At 48.0% G+C, this 18,435-nt stretch overlaps 1 protein-coding gene across 1 annotated transcript; it reads left to right on the forward strand.

The window, feature by feature from the left end:
* The first annotated feature begins 11,185 nt into the window (after positions 1-11,185).
* Positions 11,186-17,749, forward strand: LOC144259155 (galactosylgalactosylxylosylprotein 3-beta-glucuronosyltransferase 1-like). The gene is made up of 4 exons (XM_077807334.1): positions 11,186-11,297; positions 14,178-14,713; positions 16,789-17,085; positions 17,663-17,749. The coding sequence occupies exons 1-4, from the start codon at positions 11,186-11,188 to the stop codon at positions 17,747-17,749; spliced, it is 1,032 nt and encodes a 343-aa protein (XP_077663460.1).
* The last annotated feature ends 686 nt before the right edge of the window (positions 17,750-18,435 follow it).

The raw sequence follows: 18,435 nt of genomic DNA on the forward strand, positions 1-18,435 counted from the left end.
TTCCCCTACTTCCTCCTTCCCCTTTAATTTCACATCCTCAGGGGCAAATACTGTACATTGTTTATGCTGTTTTTCATCCCAGTCTCTTGGTTAGACCCAGCCTAAGTAGATCAACTCTATAACTGACATTAAAGATTTAATTCTGCTGGAGTTTTCTGAGTAGTGGACTGGCATGTAGCTGTAACAGAAAATTTGCCCTATACCACATTTTTTGGCCAGATAACATATTATGCTGACACCTAAAAATGTGATGCTAGACAATAAGCAGCAGATCTAATGTGCTTTAACGAATTCTTCCCAAGGAAGATTTGAAAACCAGCTCTTTGGGTAACCTGTATGCCACAAGTCTACTTCACAAGGCCTCAGTATTCTCCACAGCAGAAATGTTCCTTGGTATATTATTCCTTGCCTTCTGGAATAAATGTGTAGCCTTTGGCAAGGCCTAGTGGTCACTCCTATAGCTAACAGAGACCATTTCTGACATGTTTTGCTGGCTACTACACAATTATTAGCTAGTTTTCCTTCTCTGTCATATTCCAGGTCTGGCCACAAAAAAAAAGCTTCAAGCCGAACTTTTCATTTTCATTATGCTTTATTGATCATACAATTCAACCATCATTCTCCAGTGAAAGCAGCAGGGTATTACTACCCCATGCCACATGGGAAACAATCATTTCCTTTGGACAATTCAGTTTTTTCTAGTGGACTCAAACCTGCTGAATCAGGGTCTCTAAAACATTTGCATATCTGTGGGCATGTGAGCACCCCTATTGACTTCAGTAGGTGGCTAACATGCTAAAAAGAACAGGAGGACTTGTGGCACCTTAGACTAACCAATTTATTTGAGCATAAGCTTTCGTGAGCTACAGCTCGCCGATGAAGTGAGCTGTAGCTCACGACAGCTTATGCTCAAATAAATTGGTTAGTCTCTAAGGTGCCACAAGTACTCCTTTTCTTTTTGCGAATACAGACTAACACGGCTGTTACTCTGAAACCTGACATGCTAAAGGTATGCATGTTCTTGCTGAACCAGCACCAATGGCTCTTGTTTGCTATATGATTTTGCCATCCAGAAGGAGTGTATTGCATTATTTTAACCAAAGCAGGGTTTCTCTCTCCATTTCCTTGGCACTTGCTGGGGGTGATGGGAAGGCTCACTAGGTAAGAGAGTTTGCACACTGCCTCTGAAAGTAGGGGGAAATGAGCAGAATAAATCAATGTCCTCTGGAGGCTTGCATTTGAGGCAGCTAAGATCAAAGCCCATCTCTGCATCCTGGCTGTTGCTAGAGGTGCCATGTCAGTCTCTGGATCCTGTATCTCAACAAGGAGCTTGTGATCAAGGGCACTCGTGCTATTTAATTATCTCCCAAATAATGCCTAATGTCTTTCTCTGAGTAATTCCTCTCAGCCTTTGATAATGTTCTGGAAGCAAATGTCCTGGGGTTTGCCTTTCCCTCTTTACAACCCATATGTGCAATGACAGCTACCACTCCTGCTGAACAGACATCATGTGTCAACACAGTAGGGAAAGCTCTGGGTGAAATGCACCAGTACACTGGAACTATTCAGTTTTACTTTTTGCTTCCTTAAAAGACTTATTCTGCCTCTCAAACAAAACCCATTTCCTATCTTTTAATAATGCATCTACTGGGGCTGCTTAATGCCGACACATCCAGAATGAATACTCCATAATAGCCACCGTTGCCTAAAAAGGATCTCCACTCTGAAAGTCTTGGCAGCAGAAAGGGCAAATCTTGCTTTAGAGAAGCACCCCAAAATGCATGTCCTCTGAGGTGAGACAGTTCCAAACAGTTTGCAGCACTGAGTTAGGCTCTCAGGAGACATGGCTCTCTCATGGACCATCTAGTCCCTCCTGCGTCTGTTTGGTTTTGAACTGTCACTTTTGCTCAGTGTATCTTGGCACTTCTCATTCCAGTTCTGTTTATGATTAGGCATAAAAATTAAAACTGAGTCCAAAGCTGCAATGTTCTGAACCAGACCCAAATGTTCCCAAAGTTCCAGGGGTACTGATTAGGCCAGTTGCAGAGACAGGGCCAGTTGTGCGGTTTGGATTTAGGGAGATTTGGGTCTGACTCTAATGTTCAGATCAGGTTTTTGGATTGAGCCTGTCTTTAAAAATGAAACTTAACAGAACTTTCTGTCCCTCAGGAAGGTTCTGCGTGAGTCTGGGACACAAGTTCGGTTCAGCACTTACCTGAACCAGTTGCTGTTCATCCCTGCTCATAGCCAAGGTAAGCCCTGCCTGTTCCCTTTCTACCTAAGATGGCAGGTAGTCGCAGGTGTTAGCACAAAAGCATTGGACCCCACAGGAACTAGCCTGCAGATTTCATTAGCACTGCTTCCAAATTTTTTCTTAATAGAAGCCAGTGCTTAGAGATGATCAGCATGTGTGGGACACATCTCTCTCAGGAAAGGAGCCATGCAGAGCTGTTTACAAATCTGATGGGCAGGGTCTGGTGGCCAGCAGTGGGTGAGGGTCATGACACTAAGTGAGTTCCCAAAAGAAAAGCTAGTTTTCTGGGCTGACACCGCAGATCCATAGGGTTAAAGAGATTAACCAAGCAGGCAGGGAAAGGACCATGCTTTCCATGAAGCCTTGCAGGGGGGGAAGCAGAAGATGTAGGGTTTCCCTCCCAGGGAGAGGTTTCCTCCCACTCCCACCTCAAAGGCATACACACTGAAAGCTGCAGCTTAGATGTGTGCAAGCATCCAGTCCCCATAAGTGTTGTTAGCTCTAGATCCAGCCACTATTGTCCCTTCCTCCATATTATTTACTGCTTTGTCATTTTCTAGCACTGCATCCATCCAAGGATCTCCAAGCTCTTCAGTGAAGTCAGCCACATATCTCTTTCCCTTGGGTCAAGATCATTTATCCCCTCCTACAGACGAGAGGAGTGACTTGCCCAAAGTCACCCAGAAAATCAATGGCAGGGTAAGGACTAAAACCCAAAGCACCTGTCTCTTCATCTCAAGAGCATCCCTTTTCCTTAGGGGTGCAGTACACTAGAGGAATACTACCCGTCCTGGGAAGGGTTAGGGTACACTCAGTCCCTGCCCCATTTTTCTCATGAAATCCTATCTCCTGGCATGCAGCATCCTTCCCTCCTGTTGGCTTCTCAGATAGCCAGATCCAGCAGAGTGCAGGGAAGAAAATGCTGCCGCTCAGCCAAAGAGCCGAATCTCACCTCACATTTCCCATCCCACCACAGGCTGTGGCATCCCATCCTGGAAATGAACCCTTAGTGCTTGCTTTAGCGCTAAGCCAACATGTCAGTCCTACAATGGTCCTCATTCATTCGGCACTGCCTCAGGGAGAGGATTGTCCCACAGGGGAGAAGGAGGCCTGTATAAGTGGGCCTTATTACCATGGTCATATACACTAAGTTCTGCAGCTTTCCTGCACAGCAAGCCTGTGTCATCCACTTACGTGCTTCCCCATTCCTGTTTTACTTGTGCATCTGAAACAGACAGGAGATGGTCTAGTCAAGGGAAATACTGCAGCGCCTCAGCCATAACCAGTATTAAACAGCACACGTTGACACTTTGGCTGCTGACAGTGGGGGATGAGATGCAAAATAATGGGTTAGAAGGGACAAACTGCCTGTCGATTTCAGTAAGCTGAGACAGAGCTATTGCTGAGCACCACAGATACAAGAGTTGCCATGAATTATGCATCCCTTGTTTGAAGGGAGGTTGGCCTCATCAATAATGAAGGCTCACTGCTCTGCCTTCAGCATTGCATCCCCAACACTGGCAGTTGCAGAATTCCTGAAATCTGCATGGATGCCCTCAAGGCACTCCAGGGTCAGTGGAGAGAGACAGGCTGCGGAATGCAGCCTAACACACAATACTGCAGAAAGTTCCTGTGCACACAAAACGTGAACCTGCCCAGTCCCCGTGCTGCCCTGCCACCAGCTCTGCTCAAGTACTCACATGCAGACGCACACATCATACAAACATGCAGCCAAAAACGAAGGCACCCAAAATTACCAGGAATCTTTGAAAATTTTGGCTTGATCAGCTGAGATTGATTGGGGGCATTTGCATTAACAAACCCTAGATTTATACATCAGGTGGCTGGATATTACTGGTAAATGGCCACTGTCCCTGAAACCCACTCCCCTTTCAGGGTGATGGTCTATGCCCTTGTCTACATGACCCAATTAAATCAACCTATGTTAGGTCAAGAACAGCCACCCCATTAATTGCTGCGGTTTTTCGTGTCCACACTACCCTCCTTCTGCCAGAGGGACGCGTCCTCCCCAAAAAGTTTCCACTGACTTAAGTGGGCCAGTGTGGAGGGGGCTGAGCACCCAGGCCTAAATTTACTGATCTCCAGGGCAGACTGCAAAGCCCATGTATTTGGTCAGGCTCTTTTCAAGTCACTATTTCCTTTCTGATGTGGTTCTCTCCTTCGCGCCAGTCCCTTCTCTGTCCCAGCTTGTCTCCACTATTATCTGTTTTCCCTTCATTCTTATTCCCCATGGATTTCTCTCTTCTGCATGTCTTCCCCAGCCCCTTGCTCCTCCTGGGAGAGGGCCGGAGAATGGATCCTGCTCCAACACCAGTGATAAGAGTGTTTCACAGACAGAGCAGGTGATCCACGTGAACTGGAGAGTGTCACCCTCCAAATGCTGGTGAACGCTGCACTGCAGCCCCGCTCTGTCGAATGGAGGGAATGGAACTCCTGGGAGTTGGAGGGTTAATTAATGCCAGGAAAGGTTCTGTGGAGCTGAAGTGCTAGGACTGGGCTCTGTATTTTTCTTCATTAGTATGATCCCCCTTTTCCTTGGTTGTGCTGCCTCCACAGTCTCTCTTTTTCCAGCCTGTGACCTTGCCTGCCGACCCAGCCTGTGCCCTGCACTGATTATTGTGAGTTTAGAGTCGTTAGAAAGGAGGAGGATTAGGAAGATTAACAACAAGGCTCTCCCAGACCTAGGTCTCCTAACACTGCTCCTGAACATAGGCAGCTGCCTCAAAAACCCCAGCCCACTGAGGCCTCTCCCTAACACAGCCCTCCCACATCTCACTCCCCAGCCTGGCTCTCCCTAGCCTTAGCCATTTGAGTCTGCTTTCGAGCCATCTCTATGGCCAGCCCTTCGCTGGGGTCTTCCAGGGCTTCCACCTAATCCAGTTCTCCTGAGGACTATCCCAACCTCCGCTGAGATGCCTACCATTGTACGTCCTCTCAGGAAGCAATGAGGCTGTCTAGGCTGCACGCTCGTTTTGGCAGCAGGGAGAGTACAGACGCTGCAAGCCCCCCTAGCACAGGTATAAACAGCAACGTAGACAGTGAGGCCCAACTCGGGCAAGTAGCGTTAAGACATGCCTGTGGGTATGGACCTGGCCATGTACGCTGCAGGCTCTCTACTCGCCCACGCAGTGCCTCCCCCATCTACACGGCTAGTTTTAGCGGCGTAGTGTCCCACAGCTGCCTTCCCTGCTGCTGGGGTCTTTCCCCGCCTCAGGGAGAGGGTTCGGGAGTGGGGAGACTCTGGCAATAAGGAGGCAGCTGGGAAACGTCCCAACAGCTTCCCGCTGCTGGAGCCTTTTCTGCTGCCTCCCCCATACCAGAGCCTTTCATGAACATGGGTAGCTCCACATGGTGTAGCTTTTCACTGCAGCATGTAGCTAGGCATACTGTACGCCCTGCTGCAAGTGGTGTGCAGTGTAGATGTAACCGAGGTTACTGTCCAGCCTGGGACGCCTTAGGCTGCTCCCAAAATCCGAGTTGCCCGCTGTTAATATTGCATTTCAGTAGCAAAAAAGTTTTCTGGGAGTTAAACAGGCTGGTGATGGTCAACAGTAGGGGAGCCGATCACATCAGGTGCTCTGAGCTACAGCCAGATGCTTCTTACTGCTCCAGTCAGACAATGCAAGAAACAGTCAAACCTAGCTCTGGAGGGGGGTTTGCTCATGCACATAAAACAGAAGATTGATGGATGAAATTAAGCAGAGGGATGTGTAATTGGAAAACAGCTCAAGAAGGTTACAAGCAGCATATTGAAAGCATCCATCAGCCATCTAGCTAATGTTGTTAGGGGTGCATAATACAACTAGGGATTGCAGCAGGCACTAGAAAAAGAGGGGGAGAGAGGGATAGTCAGAAAGGAAAAGAATAAGGAAGAGAGAAACTTAGAGAGAACATTAATAATAATACAATCTGTATTACAGCAGTATCAATAGGTCCCTCTCTGCATCACAAGAAGAGCTGTGCAAACACATAACTGAAGGAAGTCCTCTCCCCATAGAGCTTACAGCCAGGAACTGCTGGGTGAAGTGTGTTATGCAGAAGATCAGACTAGATGATCATAATGAGCCCATCTGGCCTTGTGATCTATGCATTTCATTTAAGAAAATCACTACAAATAGGTGTAGCAATGAAAAAGGAGGGAATGGAGACAGGAGGAGGAAGGTAACAATGCTGGGAACACACAGTTACACAGGCTAGCTGTGTGCACAGACTGATCACTCCAAGCCAATTAGAGATTGTTTTTAATTAAAGATGTAAATAAATATATCAAATAGATCTCAGTAGGTCCCACTGGCCCTCGGTTTGTCCATTAGCGATCTCCCATAGGCAACGTGGTATAAGTGGGTCGCAATGAGGTATCTGGAGGAGGACAGGGTGCTGAGTTCATTGACTAGCTTGGGGAGGGGCAGTGCGGAAGAAACTACATGAGCACTTGTGGCAGAAGTGGACAATCAGGTGATCAAGCTGCAATGATTGGCAGTGTGGAGCTGGCAAAGGACAACTCTAGTCCTGAGAACCATGCAGACTGGAGAAAGGGGAGTGTAATGGTGCCAATTCACTGCTGCGGCGCCTTCTGCTGGTTGTGCTAGGAAATAGCTCTCTTGGACCCCCAGGGCGCCTTTTACTAGCGGTGTCTCACTCGCTGTTACTTCCACTTCCTCCACCGTCTCCATCAGCTGGACCCGCATCGCTCCCAGACCCCAGTGTCCTCTTTGGGACACAACCCTCTGGCTGTGCCCCCAACCCACTGTCTTCCCCCCTTTTGGGGGACAGCAGTCCTAGGTCCTTCCACTTGCCTCAGCGGCCAACTTCAGTCTCTAGTCTAGCCCCTGGCTTCAGGGACAAACTGCAGTCTGGATTTAGGCCACTCTCCTCATTGGCAAGTAGGGGTAAAGGGGGAGGGAGGGACCCAGGCCCATCTGCTACTGTGGGTCCCTGCCTAGTGACCCTATAACTGGCAGCCACTTATTGCCCCTCCTCCTAATCCCACCATCTACTTTCCCTAGGCCACTTCCCCCATAGCTCTAGCACCTTCCCTGTCCTTGATTCAGGGCCTCAGTCTGGCCATGGTCAGATAAGAGTTCCCCTATTGCTCTGCTACCCAGCACTGCAGTATCTCCAGCGCTCTTTGCCCTCCAGGAAGAGATTGCCCTTGCTCTGCTGAGCAGCGCTTTATATATGGGCTGCTCCAGCAAGCCTTCTCTTGATTGGCTCTCCTAGTGAGCCCTTTCCAATTGGCTGGGTTCTGCGCAGCCTCTCCAAGGCTGCCTTAACCCTTCTCCTGCCTATGTGGGGCAGCCGCCCCACCACAGGGAGTCAATGAAACAGAGAGATGGAGAAAAATGAAGGAGAGGGAAAGCTGTGAGAGAGGAAATGATGTGTAATGCAAGCCGGGCTTGTTAGAACTCAATAAGGGTGAAGAATAGAATCCTCTGTGAAGCTCACTAGGGACCTGACTGTGCTGGTCTCATGCAGTGCTTAGGTTCTGCAGTACTGGGCACTCGAGAAAACCGAGAAAGAGAGAATGAGCATGTAGAAATAAAAGAACAAAGAACACCTGGAGACCCTAGCTCAGTATGTTTGCAGGGTTTGGGGAGCAGGCTGTGAGGATGTGGAATTAGAAGCAGAATTTGTGTGCTCTCCTAACTTTGATCTGCTCCCCTCTTTGCTCTTGGTAACAAAGCTGCATCCTGTAAGGGGAAAACACAGACTGCCTGAGAAGACCTCAGTACAGAGACCCTTGTAATGACAGGTAGCTCAAGCAGGGAGATAAGATATGACCACCCGAGAACAGGCCAACAGAGAGCTAGATGCCTACAGGTGTAACGAGAACTCAGAGCCCTTGTTCCATTTTAGGGCTTGAATTTATTTTGTGACTGCCTCTATTTTCATGGTTCCTAGCGTCAGGGAAGCTGTTCCTACAGTACCTACACTATCAGATACACATACCTGTCCCCAGTCTCTTAATTCACTGGGTTTTGGAACCCATGTCCCTTGCCTAGCGAGTGTTGCTTAGTTGAGGGTGAGGCCCTCCATTATAAAATGCCAAGTACAGTTCTACTGTCCTTGATTCACATAACCAGGATAACAACCCTTTATTACTCCTGCCCCGATAACAAAGAGACTGGGGATCCCACAGCAGCCAAAGTGACCATTTGGGCAGGCAGTCCATCATGTTGGGTATGGTGGGTGTGCCCATGCAAACGAGATCAGCTCCTGAAGTCCTTTTCCACAGCTCACCATCAGATGTCAGGGTAGAGATTATTCTGACTCTGCTTACATGAGGAAGGGAAACAACTCCCATCTCACCTCTGTGTGGGAGTTATTTATTGTTATTATTTATTAATAATAATAACAGGTTTCAGAGTAGCTGTGTTAGTCTATATTCGCAAAAAGAAAAGAAGTACTAGTGGCACCCTAGAGACTAACCAATTTATTTGAGCATAAGCTTTCGTGAGCTACAGCTCACTTCATCGGATGCATCCTTTTCTTTTTGCGAATAATAATAACAACAACAACAATCATTTAAAAGTAATGAAAAGGTTAAAGACTTGGTCCCAGGAGGACTCAAACCTACAACACTTACTGTCATGCCCCTGGCTAGCTATCTCTGGTGCTTACATGGACCCCATTACTGTAGTATCACAGTGCCTCGCAGCTGTAATATGTTTATCTTCACACCACCCATGTGAGCTAAGGCAGAGCCATTATCCTCATTTCAGACATGGGGAACAGAGGCACAGCGAGACTGAGTGACTTGCCCAGGGTCACACAAGAAATCTGTGGTGGAGAAGAGACTTGCACTCGGGTCACTCAGCTAATGTGCTAAGCTCGCTCTCTTCCACCATACTGGTATCAGGGCACTGCCCCTCCACAGGCTCTTTACCTGGAAGAGCAGAAAGCGGGGCTAGGAGCATTGGGAGTTCAGGGGCCACGCTGATAGCAGCAGCTTTATGGTTCTCAGGAAGCATGGTCACAGTCGCTGCTTTTGTTGCACAGGGGAAACCTCAGTCTTTGTGGCTAATGAAAATTTTATTCCCTTAGGCCTCCAGGGGGAGCACTGGTGCAGCCACTGTCTGGTAGATAGGCATGAGGGAAGAGGTCCACTGGGAAGGGCTCACTACATGCACTGAGCACCCAAGAAGAATCCCCGAGGAACCAGCCCCAGGAGGGCAAAGGGAACAAAGGCTGGCACACGCCGGTCTCAAAACCGGTCAACACTGAGGCACTCTGCTGACAGCGACAGTGGTGAGTCTTCAGCTGCCAAGAGGCAGTGTGACTGCTGTACAATTCAGTGTGTGCGCATGGATTGCTGTGCTGCAGAAGGATTAAATCTCCATTACTATGCTTGGCTTTTGCTGCCTGTGGCATGGCACAGGCAGCTCATTTAATAATGGGACTGGGAGCTTCTGCATCCATAGAGCTGAAAGGAGATGCTGGAAGTTGCACGGTGAATGAGGCAGGGGACTTCTGGAAGAAAAAGGATGGTCTTTGGTTATGACCCAAAACTGGCATCTGAATTGTGTCCTTGTTTCTGCTGTGGACTTTCTGTGTGATGGCAAGCAAGTCACTTCCATTAATGTTTTCAGAAGTGGCCACTAATTTTGGATACTTTGTTGAGTGGCTGCCCAACCTGAGAACCCTAGGACCTGATTTTCAGAAGTGTGGATCACTCGCAACCCATATTGAAGTTAACGGGAGCTATAGCTGCCAGGGATGCTGGAACAATTTGTACAGTGGGGGTGCTGAGAGCCATCGAACCAAACTATAAACCCTGTATATAATGGAAACCACTTCCAGTCAGGGGGTGCAGCAGCATCCCCCACACCCCTAGTTCCAGCACCTTTGGTAGGTGCTCAGCAACTGTGAAAATTCAAGCCCAAGATGTCTCAAGTTGGACACTCAACGAATGAAGCACCCCAAATTAGTGGCCTCTCCTGAAAATGTGGGCTTTAATGACTCTGTGCCTCAGTTCTCTTCCTTTCACAGGGATGTTTTAAAGGTAAATTCAGTAATACCTGTGAAGCACTCAGATTCTATGGTGATGAGAGCCATAGAAAAGCCCATGATGAGATTAATAATTCCATATGTAGTGCATGGTTTGGATGATGTGTCATATATAATGCAGGGGGCAGACAATGATTGAGGGGGATAAAAAGAAACATTGACCTGTGCAAAAAACAGGATGTGACAGTAAAGACTGTATCAGAATTAATATGTATAAGGGAGTTGAATTAAAATTAAATTAGAATAAAGAATAGGAGGCATTTTTCAGCCCATTGCTGCATCCATCCATTGTCCATTTGCTCTGCAGTTATTCAGGTCTTGCATACAACTGCAGGAATACTACAAATCTGGTACCTCAAGAGTCAAATTTTCAACTAGCTGAAGTGTCACTACAAGGCTTAGAAGTTACCCCCTAGGGTTGAATGGGTTCACAAACAGCTCTCTTTTGGCTGTTGTTTCAGATTGCCTGCAGATTCAGGAAGGCAAACAACTGTGAACTGGGTACCCTAAATTCACATTTGGGAGGTATTCTTCACAGCCATCAAGGATAGAAACCTGTTCTTTAAAAAAAATTACATGGAAGCTTGCACTCTGTAATATCTGAACCAGTTGTGGCAGGCAGATAAATACCTTAATGGCTCAGTTCTGGAGAGTGATGGGACTAGTCATGTGCTTACATTTAAACAGGGGCTTAAATGCTGTGCTGGATCAAGGCCAGAGTGCTCAGCACCGTTCAGGATCCAGCCCTAGGTGAGCTGGACCTAGTCTGTTAGCTGCGTATCTGATAGCACTGAGCTAGCCTTTGCTGGCGTCTGTCACTCTCTGTTCAAGCACCAGGTGGCTTACTCCATACTCTGTTCTGAAAGGTAGGGAGATGCCTGGGCGTTGGAAGCTCTTTGCAGCATGCTAAGGAGACGTAACCTTCTGACCACACTCCTGATCATCTTGCCATGGGCTCTTCTTCTAACCTTGTGGCATCAGTACCCAGCCACCCGCTACCTCATCCTGCTGAGAAGTAAGTGCAAGCGACTCTTCACACGGTTACAGTTTTATCATAACAGTGTCACGGCCAGGGTGTTCCTGAAATGCATGCAAGGAATTATTGATGTGAGCACTTGATGGGAAACACTTCACTGAAAGGGTGAAACAAAGAGAAACTTTCCCAAAGGACCCCTCAGGGCTTGGCTTCTGCAATCAGCCAGACAGTCCTTAAGAACACTCTCCGTTGTTTGGAGGAAGCCTCAGAGAGAAGCCCACTCTAGACACTATGGCTGAATGGCCCAGATCCTCAAAGGTTTTTAGGCACATAAGTCCCATTGATTTCAGTGGGCTCTAGGTTCCTAAATACCTTTGAGGATCTGGGCCAGTCTGCTTGAGGAATTCTTTTGTGCAGCAGAGCAACTAGTCTACAGTGCGATTTTTCCGTAAACCCTCCCACCGTGGCATTGCCGCGGTGCAGCTCTTGTGTACAGAAGCTGCTGATGTTTTGTCATTTTATCCTGTAGCCCTACTCTGAGCAGAGTTAGATGGCATGGGGCTTTAAACACACACCTGGAGTCCTGACTGTGCCATTAATCCCCTTTTTTGCTAGCACAATGGTGTTGGACTGGCGGAATAATTTAGGAAACAAATCTGTGAGAGTTAACACCCAGGCCCACCTGAGCTAGCCCATGCTTAGTATTGAGAATAATGGACTTCATACAGTCTTGCCATGTAACTTTAGCCTAAAGGGCATGCCAGGTAAAATACAGGGAACAGGCAGGACTCAGGATCAGCCCGCAGGCTGAGGGTAGGGCTATGGGTAAGAGAGAGAGCTGCTTTCTGGTTACGGAATGGGACATAGTGTTGACTTGGCTGGTTTCTGCGAATGGAGTTGGTTGTGTGCAGCTTGCTGTTGTTTTTGCCTTCTCTGTTCAAAGTAAACAGGACTGAGGTCCATTTTGTGAATAAAGATAGAGTACCAGGGAATACCTGGAGCCTGTGTCCCCAATTTCCTCTTCCAACCAAAAGATGGCCCACTGCAAAGCTCCAAAGTGTGCTACCACTCAGCAAAGAGGTAACAACAACAGGGGAGCTCCAGTTCTCACACCCCTCTGCAATGCGTGGGTGGGCCACAGAGCTTTTCCATCTAGGCCACAGGGCTGATTCAGTCACAGCAGTGATGGGTCAGCCACCAACCAATACCATTGTGTAACCCCTACGTGTAACGTCAGCATCCCTGGGCGGGTCATCGGCAGCAGGGATTGAATTTGGGACCTCTGGATCTTACTGCATGAACCTCTACTGCTTCAGCGAAGAGGGCCTGCTCTGTTAGTCGGTGCTCTGGCAGACTCATTAATAGCTAGCCGTCACTAGAGGGGGACAGAGCACCACGCTGAGAGGGCGTAGATTATAGTGACTCGTAGATCCGATCCAAATTTTTCAACCACCGGATTTTTTAACAAAAAATGGCTTTTTTTCTAAATTTGGAAATTTGAATACATTTTTTGGAAAATGAACTTTTTGGTTGTTTTTTTCTTTAATGGGTTTTTTTCCCCCCCCCTCCCCCTTTTGTCCTTCCCCCCTCTCTTTTTGCAGAGGTAAAATGTCGGGGGTAGGGAGGGGAGAAAGGGAGAAAAATGAAAAACAAAAAAATGCATTTTAATGAAAAATTTCCGATAAAAATTGTGACCCTCTGTACCTCAAAATACCACCACAATTCCAGATTGTCCCCTGAGGGTCTGGCACAAACATTTATCATCTTTCCCTTTTGAAAACTGCAGAAGGAAATGACTTCGGAATTTTTTTAATCGTTCACAAAAATGATTTTCCATTTTTCAATCTGCTGCAGTGACCTCCTCCACTGGTGTACCTGGATCAGGCTTGTAGCAGTGATGGAATAAATTGCTGGCTTGTTAAGTCTCTGGTTGCTTCCAAATCATTGGAAGGTCCTCAGTCCCTTGGTTAGAATGCTCCCATTAGTACAAGTTCATCATAGTCCAGAGGTCTGAGCAGGAAAGAGGCAAAATGGAGATGTTTCCAGGGCCATATATATATATATACACACATCCTGCCTAAGACTCATGTAGAGTTTCCACTTTCCAAGACCTAATTAATTTTAAATCAGGGTGGGGAAACAAAGAGCACAGTTACAAAACAGGGTGACACATTCAACACATTAAAGCTGTTTATTTCCATGTAGTCTCTTCACTAGAGCTGATGCAGGGTTTTCAAGTAACCAAGCAATATAGTTACTGTAGTTTCAAAGGTTGGGAGGGGAGGCATGGCTGGGAATCTCTCCATCTGAAGAAGTGATGCACAATATGATAAAGTTGCAGAAACTCTGCTTTCTAGCACATTTCCCTGAACGTCAGGGATGTTCAGACCCAAGAGTTTGGTTCACGACCCATCCCCTATACAAATTATTTCAGCTTTAGGAATGTAAGTTTAGCACAGTTCTGGCATATCTAACACGCTTCATGTTTGTTGGCTGTCAATTGCATGTAAAGAGATTACTCTTACCTCGTACCGACAGCGCCACCAGTGAAGTCTAGGCAAAATTTCCTTTCCGCTGACATTTGGCACATCTTCCAGCTCTGAACAGGCTAGGTCAGGAGGAGCGCAGGTCCTACCATTCACACATTCAAAAAGGTCCCACCTGTGTGGTTCTCAGTCTATTCTCCATGGACCACAAGTAATCCGCAGGGTGAAACCTCTTGAGAACCAAGCAGTAGGGGGAGGGGAGAAATGGGCCTATGAAAGGATCGTTCTTTTATGAAGTGGTTTGCAGAATGAAAATGTTGTAGAGCCAGGGCCCTTGCCCCAGATAGATCATAGGTAGTTATCAAATGTCACCTAATGGAGCAGTGATCAGGCTGTGCTTTAGTCTCTGACTTCCATCTTCTTTTCGCCTCAGAAGAGACAGATGAAAATGCAACAGCTAAAGCTCACTTCAACGGCACATCCCCACTGAGGGAAGAAGGGCTCCCATCATGTAGCTGGCAACAAGCCTCGGGGGTGGCTCAAAAAGTCATCCAGAACTATGTGTATTCCCGGCCTCCCCCCTGGTCGGACACTCTCCCGACCATCTTTGTAATCACGCCCACCTACACCCGGCCAGTGCAGAAGGCTGAGCTGACCCGGCTAGCCAACACCTTCCTACATGTGCAGAACCTGCACTGGGTGGTGGTGGAGGACTCACCCCGGAGGACCAACCTGGTGTCCAACCTGCTGGAGAAGGCGGGGCTCAACTTCACCCACCTGAATGTGGAGAGCCCACAGAGTCTGAAGATGGGCGGATCCTGGATCCCATCCCACAAGCCAAGAGGGACACTGCAGAGGAACCTGGGGCTGCACTGGCTAAGAGACAGCTTCAACAACACGCAGCCACCAGAAGGGGTGGTGTACTTTGCTGATGATGATAACACCTACAGCCTGGAGCTCTTTGAGGAGGTAGGAGCCATTGCACTTCATGAAAGAGAAGAACAAAATGTAGCTGTCGCCCATAAAGACCAGAACCTGCCCTGTGTTCTGCAGTTACAAAGGACCCTGACCCAGTGGTACTAGCATGGTTCTCCTGCACCAAGGGGGAGGAGGATTTGGTAGCCCCTCTCAAGGGCTCCACATCAGTGTGTGCCATGGAACTCCACAGGGGCTCCCTCTGCCTTCACATGCAAGGTGGTTGGGTGCAGGGCAAGTGAGATCAGAGAGCTGATAGTTAGGCAAATGTACCAGCCATTTTTTCCCAGTGAGGAAGGAGTGCTCCAGCCACGGGATGCAGATGCAGGGCAACTCCACAGCTGCTCTGTGATCTGCATGGACAATTCCATGCCTCTTTAGCCCCTGCTAAGTCACATGACCATGCTGGTGCTAGGATATGGCGCTAAGCCTTTGTGCCCATGGTGAAAGGCTCCTCTTACAAAGTCTGTTCTGGGAGGGGTTGTAGAGTGAATGCTGTAGACCAGTGGAGTGTCAGGGTGAACTGATTTGTTTTAAACAAGCCCCAGTCAAAAACTTCACTCAAAACTCAAACCTGCCCTTGAGCACTTTATGGAGGTTGGAAAAAGTTTGGTCAACTTTCCAATCCACCATTGTTTCCCTTTCCTCATTCCGCTGTACTCTTGGTCCCAGCTAGGAGAAGAAGAGCAAGCATGCAATGAGAAAGGGCTATCCTCATGGTATTTCCAGCCCAGCTAGAACCAAGAAGCCAAATCAGAAATTTCATGGGAAAGCCAATTGCACTGAGTTTTCCAGTCTATTTCAAACTCAAGGGGATGATCATCCAGTAAGCTTCACCAAAGCGTAGGGCACCACCTGAAACACAAGTGCCCAAGTTATCCTATAGACTCCATTTCCAATCCTCAGAAGTTATTTTGGTCCCCTTGAGTAGGGCAAGAAGCCTCCTCATCCTTCATTAGTTCATCCTTTCCTGCATCCCCTGTAGGCACTCTTAGGGAGCCCCACACACTTCTAGGAGGTGGCCATGGATAGCATGGGTGAGAGCACAGAGCAGGTTGCTGGGGATGAGGACAAGGGAGTGTCAGAAGAGGGTAGCTGGCTGTGGAGACTGCTTGAGTCAGTCGTAGGGTGGAGTCAGTTGGTGTGATTAGTAGGAACCTGAAGGCCTGGTCAGGGTTAGGTGGTTTAACAGCACTGGGAATGTTCATGTTCCTATGGAACAATCAACACAAGGCCAATAAGAGGTTAGATAGAATCTGAACATTCTGGGAGGAGGGTAGGACTCTGTCTTTCCCCCTCTTTCTCTGGGGCACAGTAGATGGCAGATGATTGGAGGTTAAAGGGCAGTGGAACAGTCAGGTGTTGAGCGGAGGAGAATGATTGGAAGAAAGACGAGGAGAGGGAGGTAAAACTGACCTCAGACCTCCAGGTCATTGCAATGTCACCTCCCTGGCCCATAGTATTGGTGGTCAGAGTATCCTGCCACGAGCCATTTGGTTGCATAGGAAGGCACAGGTGGTAGGCACCCAGTGTCCGTAAAACGGAGGAAGGTGAGATTGCTGCTGTGGTCATGAATAAGGAAAGATTTACTTCTTAGCAATGGGGTGATGAAGGGGATGAATGGGAGTGAGGGGAGTGGGAGAGTGGGGGCGATGGGAAGGTGGGGTGATGAGAACAGGGTTGCTTTGATTTCAGCGTTGTGAAGAAAGAGCTGGGGGATGGGAAGGTGGGCATGTGAGCATCAGAGTAGGGTGTGGAGAAGGTACAAGTACAAAGTAAACAAAGCACTTTGGTGGGCAGGAGGAGTTGGGGTGATCATAAGGGTGAGGTGGAGAGGAAAGGATGAGGGAAAGCCTAGGGCAGTCTGGAGGGTGGAAGTGAGAAGAAAGAAGGCAAAGAATGAAAAGGAGAAGGATGCAAGGAGTTAAAAGCAGGGTGGTTTGACCAGGTGATGCTGGGGGAAAGGCGTCAAAGCGGGATAGAGCAGTAGGGGCGTGGTACACATAGGGAGGCGGGGGTGAAATGACAGCATTGAACCTTTCACTGCACTGCTTCTCTCTGGCACACAGATGCGCTATACGAGGAGGGTATCCGTATGGCCAGTGGCCTTCGCTGGGGGTCTGAGGTACGAGTCTCCCATAGTGAGCCCAGCGGGGAAAGTGGTGGGCTGGAAGGTGGTTTTTGACCCTAACCGGCCCTTTGCTATTGACATGGCTGGATTTGCAGTCAGCATCAGACTGATCTTGGAGAGACCTCAAGCCACTTTCAAGCTGGAGGGAGTTAAAGGAGGCTACCAAGAAAGCAGCTTGCTGAAGGATTTGGTGACTATGGATGGACTGGAGCCCAAAGCAGCCAACTGCACAAAGGTCAGCATGACAAGGGATTTCAAAGCACAGCTCTCCCTTCTGGGGTCTACATGAAACCTCTGATATACTCCCTCCCTCCACCCCAGCATTTCAACCCCCTGTTCCCCCTGTCATGGTTCTTTCCATCATCCATTGCACCTGACCTTGCACCAAAGCACATCAGCACCAAACAATAGTTAGGCAAATCAGTTAATGTCTGTGCAGATGAAAAGCCATATGAGTCCAAAGAGGCATTATGGTTATTATGCATTATAATTATCATATTAGAGGTGCGTCCCAGCTGCAGAATTCAGATCCTGATTCCCTCCCCAATTCCAGGGCTTGTGGCGGGGAAGGTTGATCTGGTGTCAGAGCTCTCTTCGTTGTTGTTGTTTGTTTCATTTATGTACATATTAATTTTTTGGGCATAAGAGCTCTAATAAACTCTGACTCCAGCTCTGACTCATGTCGCTTTCACCCAGAGACCTAACACGTTTCAGAGCCCTAACTATTCAGGAACTAACACACTGGGATTTCTGGTCTTGATTTGTCCATGGAATCCAAAGCACCTGTGAACTCGCTGTGTTTTTCCTTGTAGGTTTTGGTCTGGCATACCAGGACCGAGAGGCCGATGCTAGGTAATGAAGGCAAACAGGGATTTTCAGACCTAAGAATGGAGGTGTAAATGGAGAGACAACCCCAGGCTGTGAGTATCCCTGTGCCTTTGACCTTTGTACTGTTTTTGTTAATATCTCTCTGTAAACATCTATGTTCAGCCTAGTCCACAAACACACCTGCCCCAGACTGTTCTCTTATTACAGTGGTTCTCAAAGTTTTGTACTGGTGACCCCTTTCACACAGCAAGCCTCCGAGTGCGACGCCCCCCCCCCCCCTTATAAATTAAAAAGGCTTTTAAATATATTTAACACCATTATGAATGCTGGAGGCGAAGCAGGGCTCGGGGTGGAGGCTGACAGCTCACAACCCCCTATGTAAGAAACTCGTGACCCCCTGAGGAGTCCCGACCCCCAGTTTGACAACCCCTGTCTTATTAGATCTGTTGAGAATGGTTCTGTCGACAGAGACTGATTGACCTCAGTGGCTTGCTCTTGGTGCTGAACATAGTTTCCAGTGCCTGCTGGTGGTTATTGGAAGGGACTAGTGTGACAAACACCAAACACACTTTGGATTTCAGGTGACCTGGGGTGTGAATTCATGGATCGATATCTGTCCCTGAGGTTTTGATTCCATGTCAAAACCAAAGCCAAAAGGGTTTTTCTGGTTCTGATGTGACCTAAATCTTATGACAGGACTCGTCTGGCAAGATTTCCACCGTTACAGCAGGGAAAAAACCTTCAAATCCAGCTGATC

Source organism: Eretmochelys imbricata, chromosome 1, assembly GCF_965152235.1.
Source record: "Eretmochelys imbricata isolate rEreImb1 chromosome 1, rEreImb1.hap1, whole genome shotgun sequence".
NCBI lineage: Eukaryota > Metazoa > Chordata > Testudines > Cheloniidae > Eretmochelys > Eretmochelys imbricata.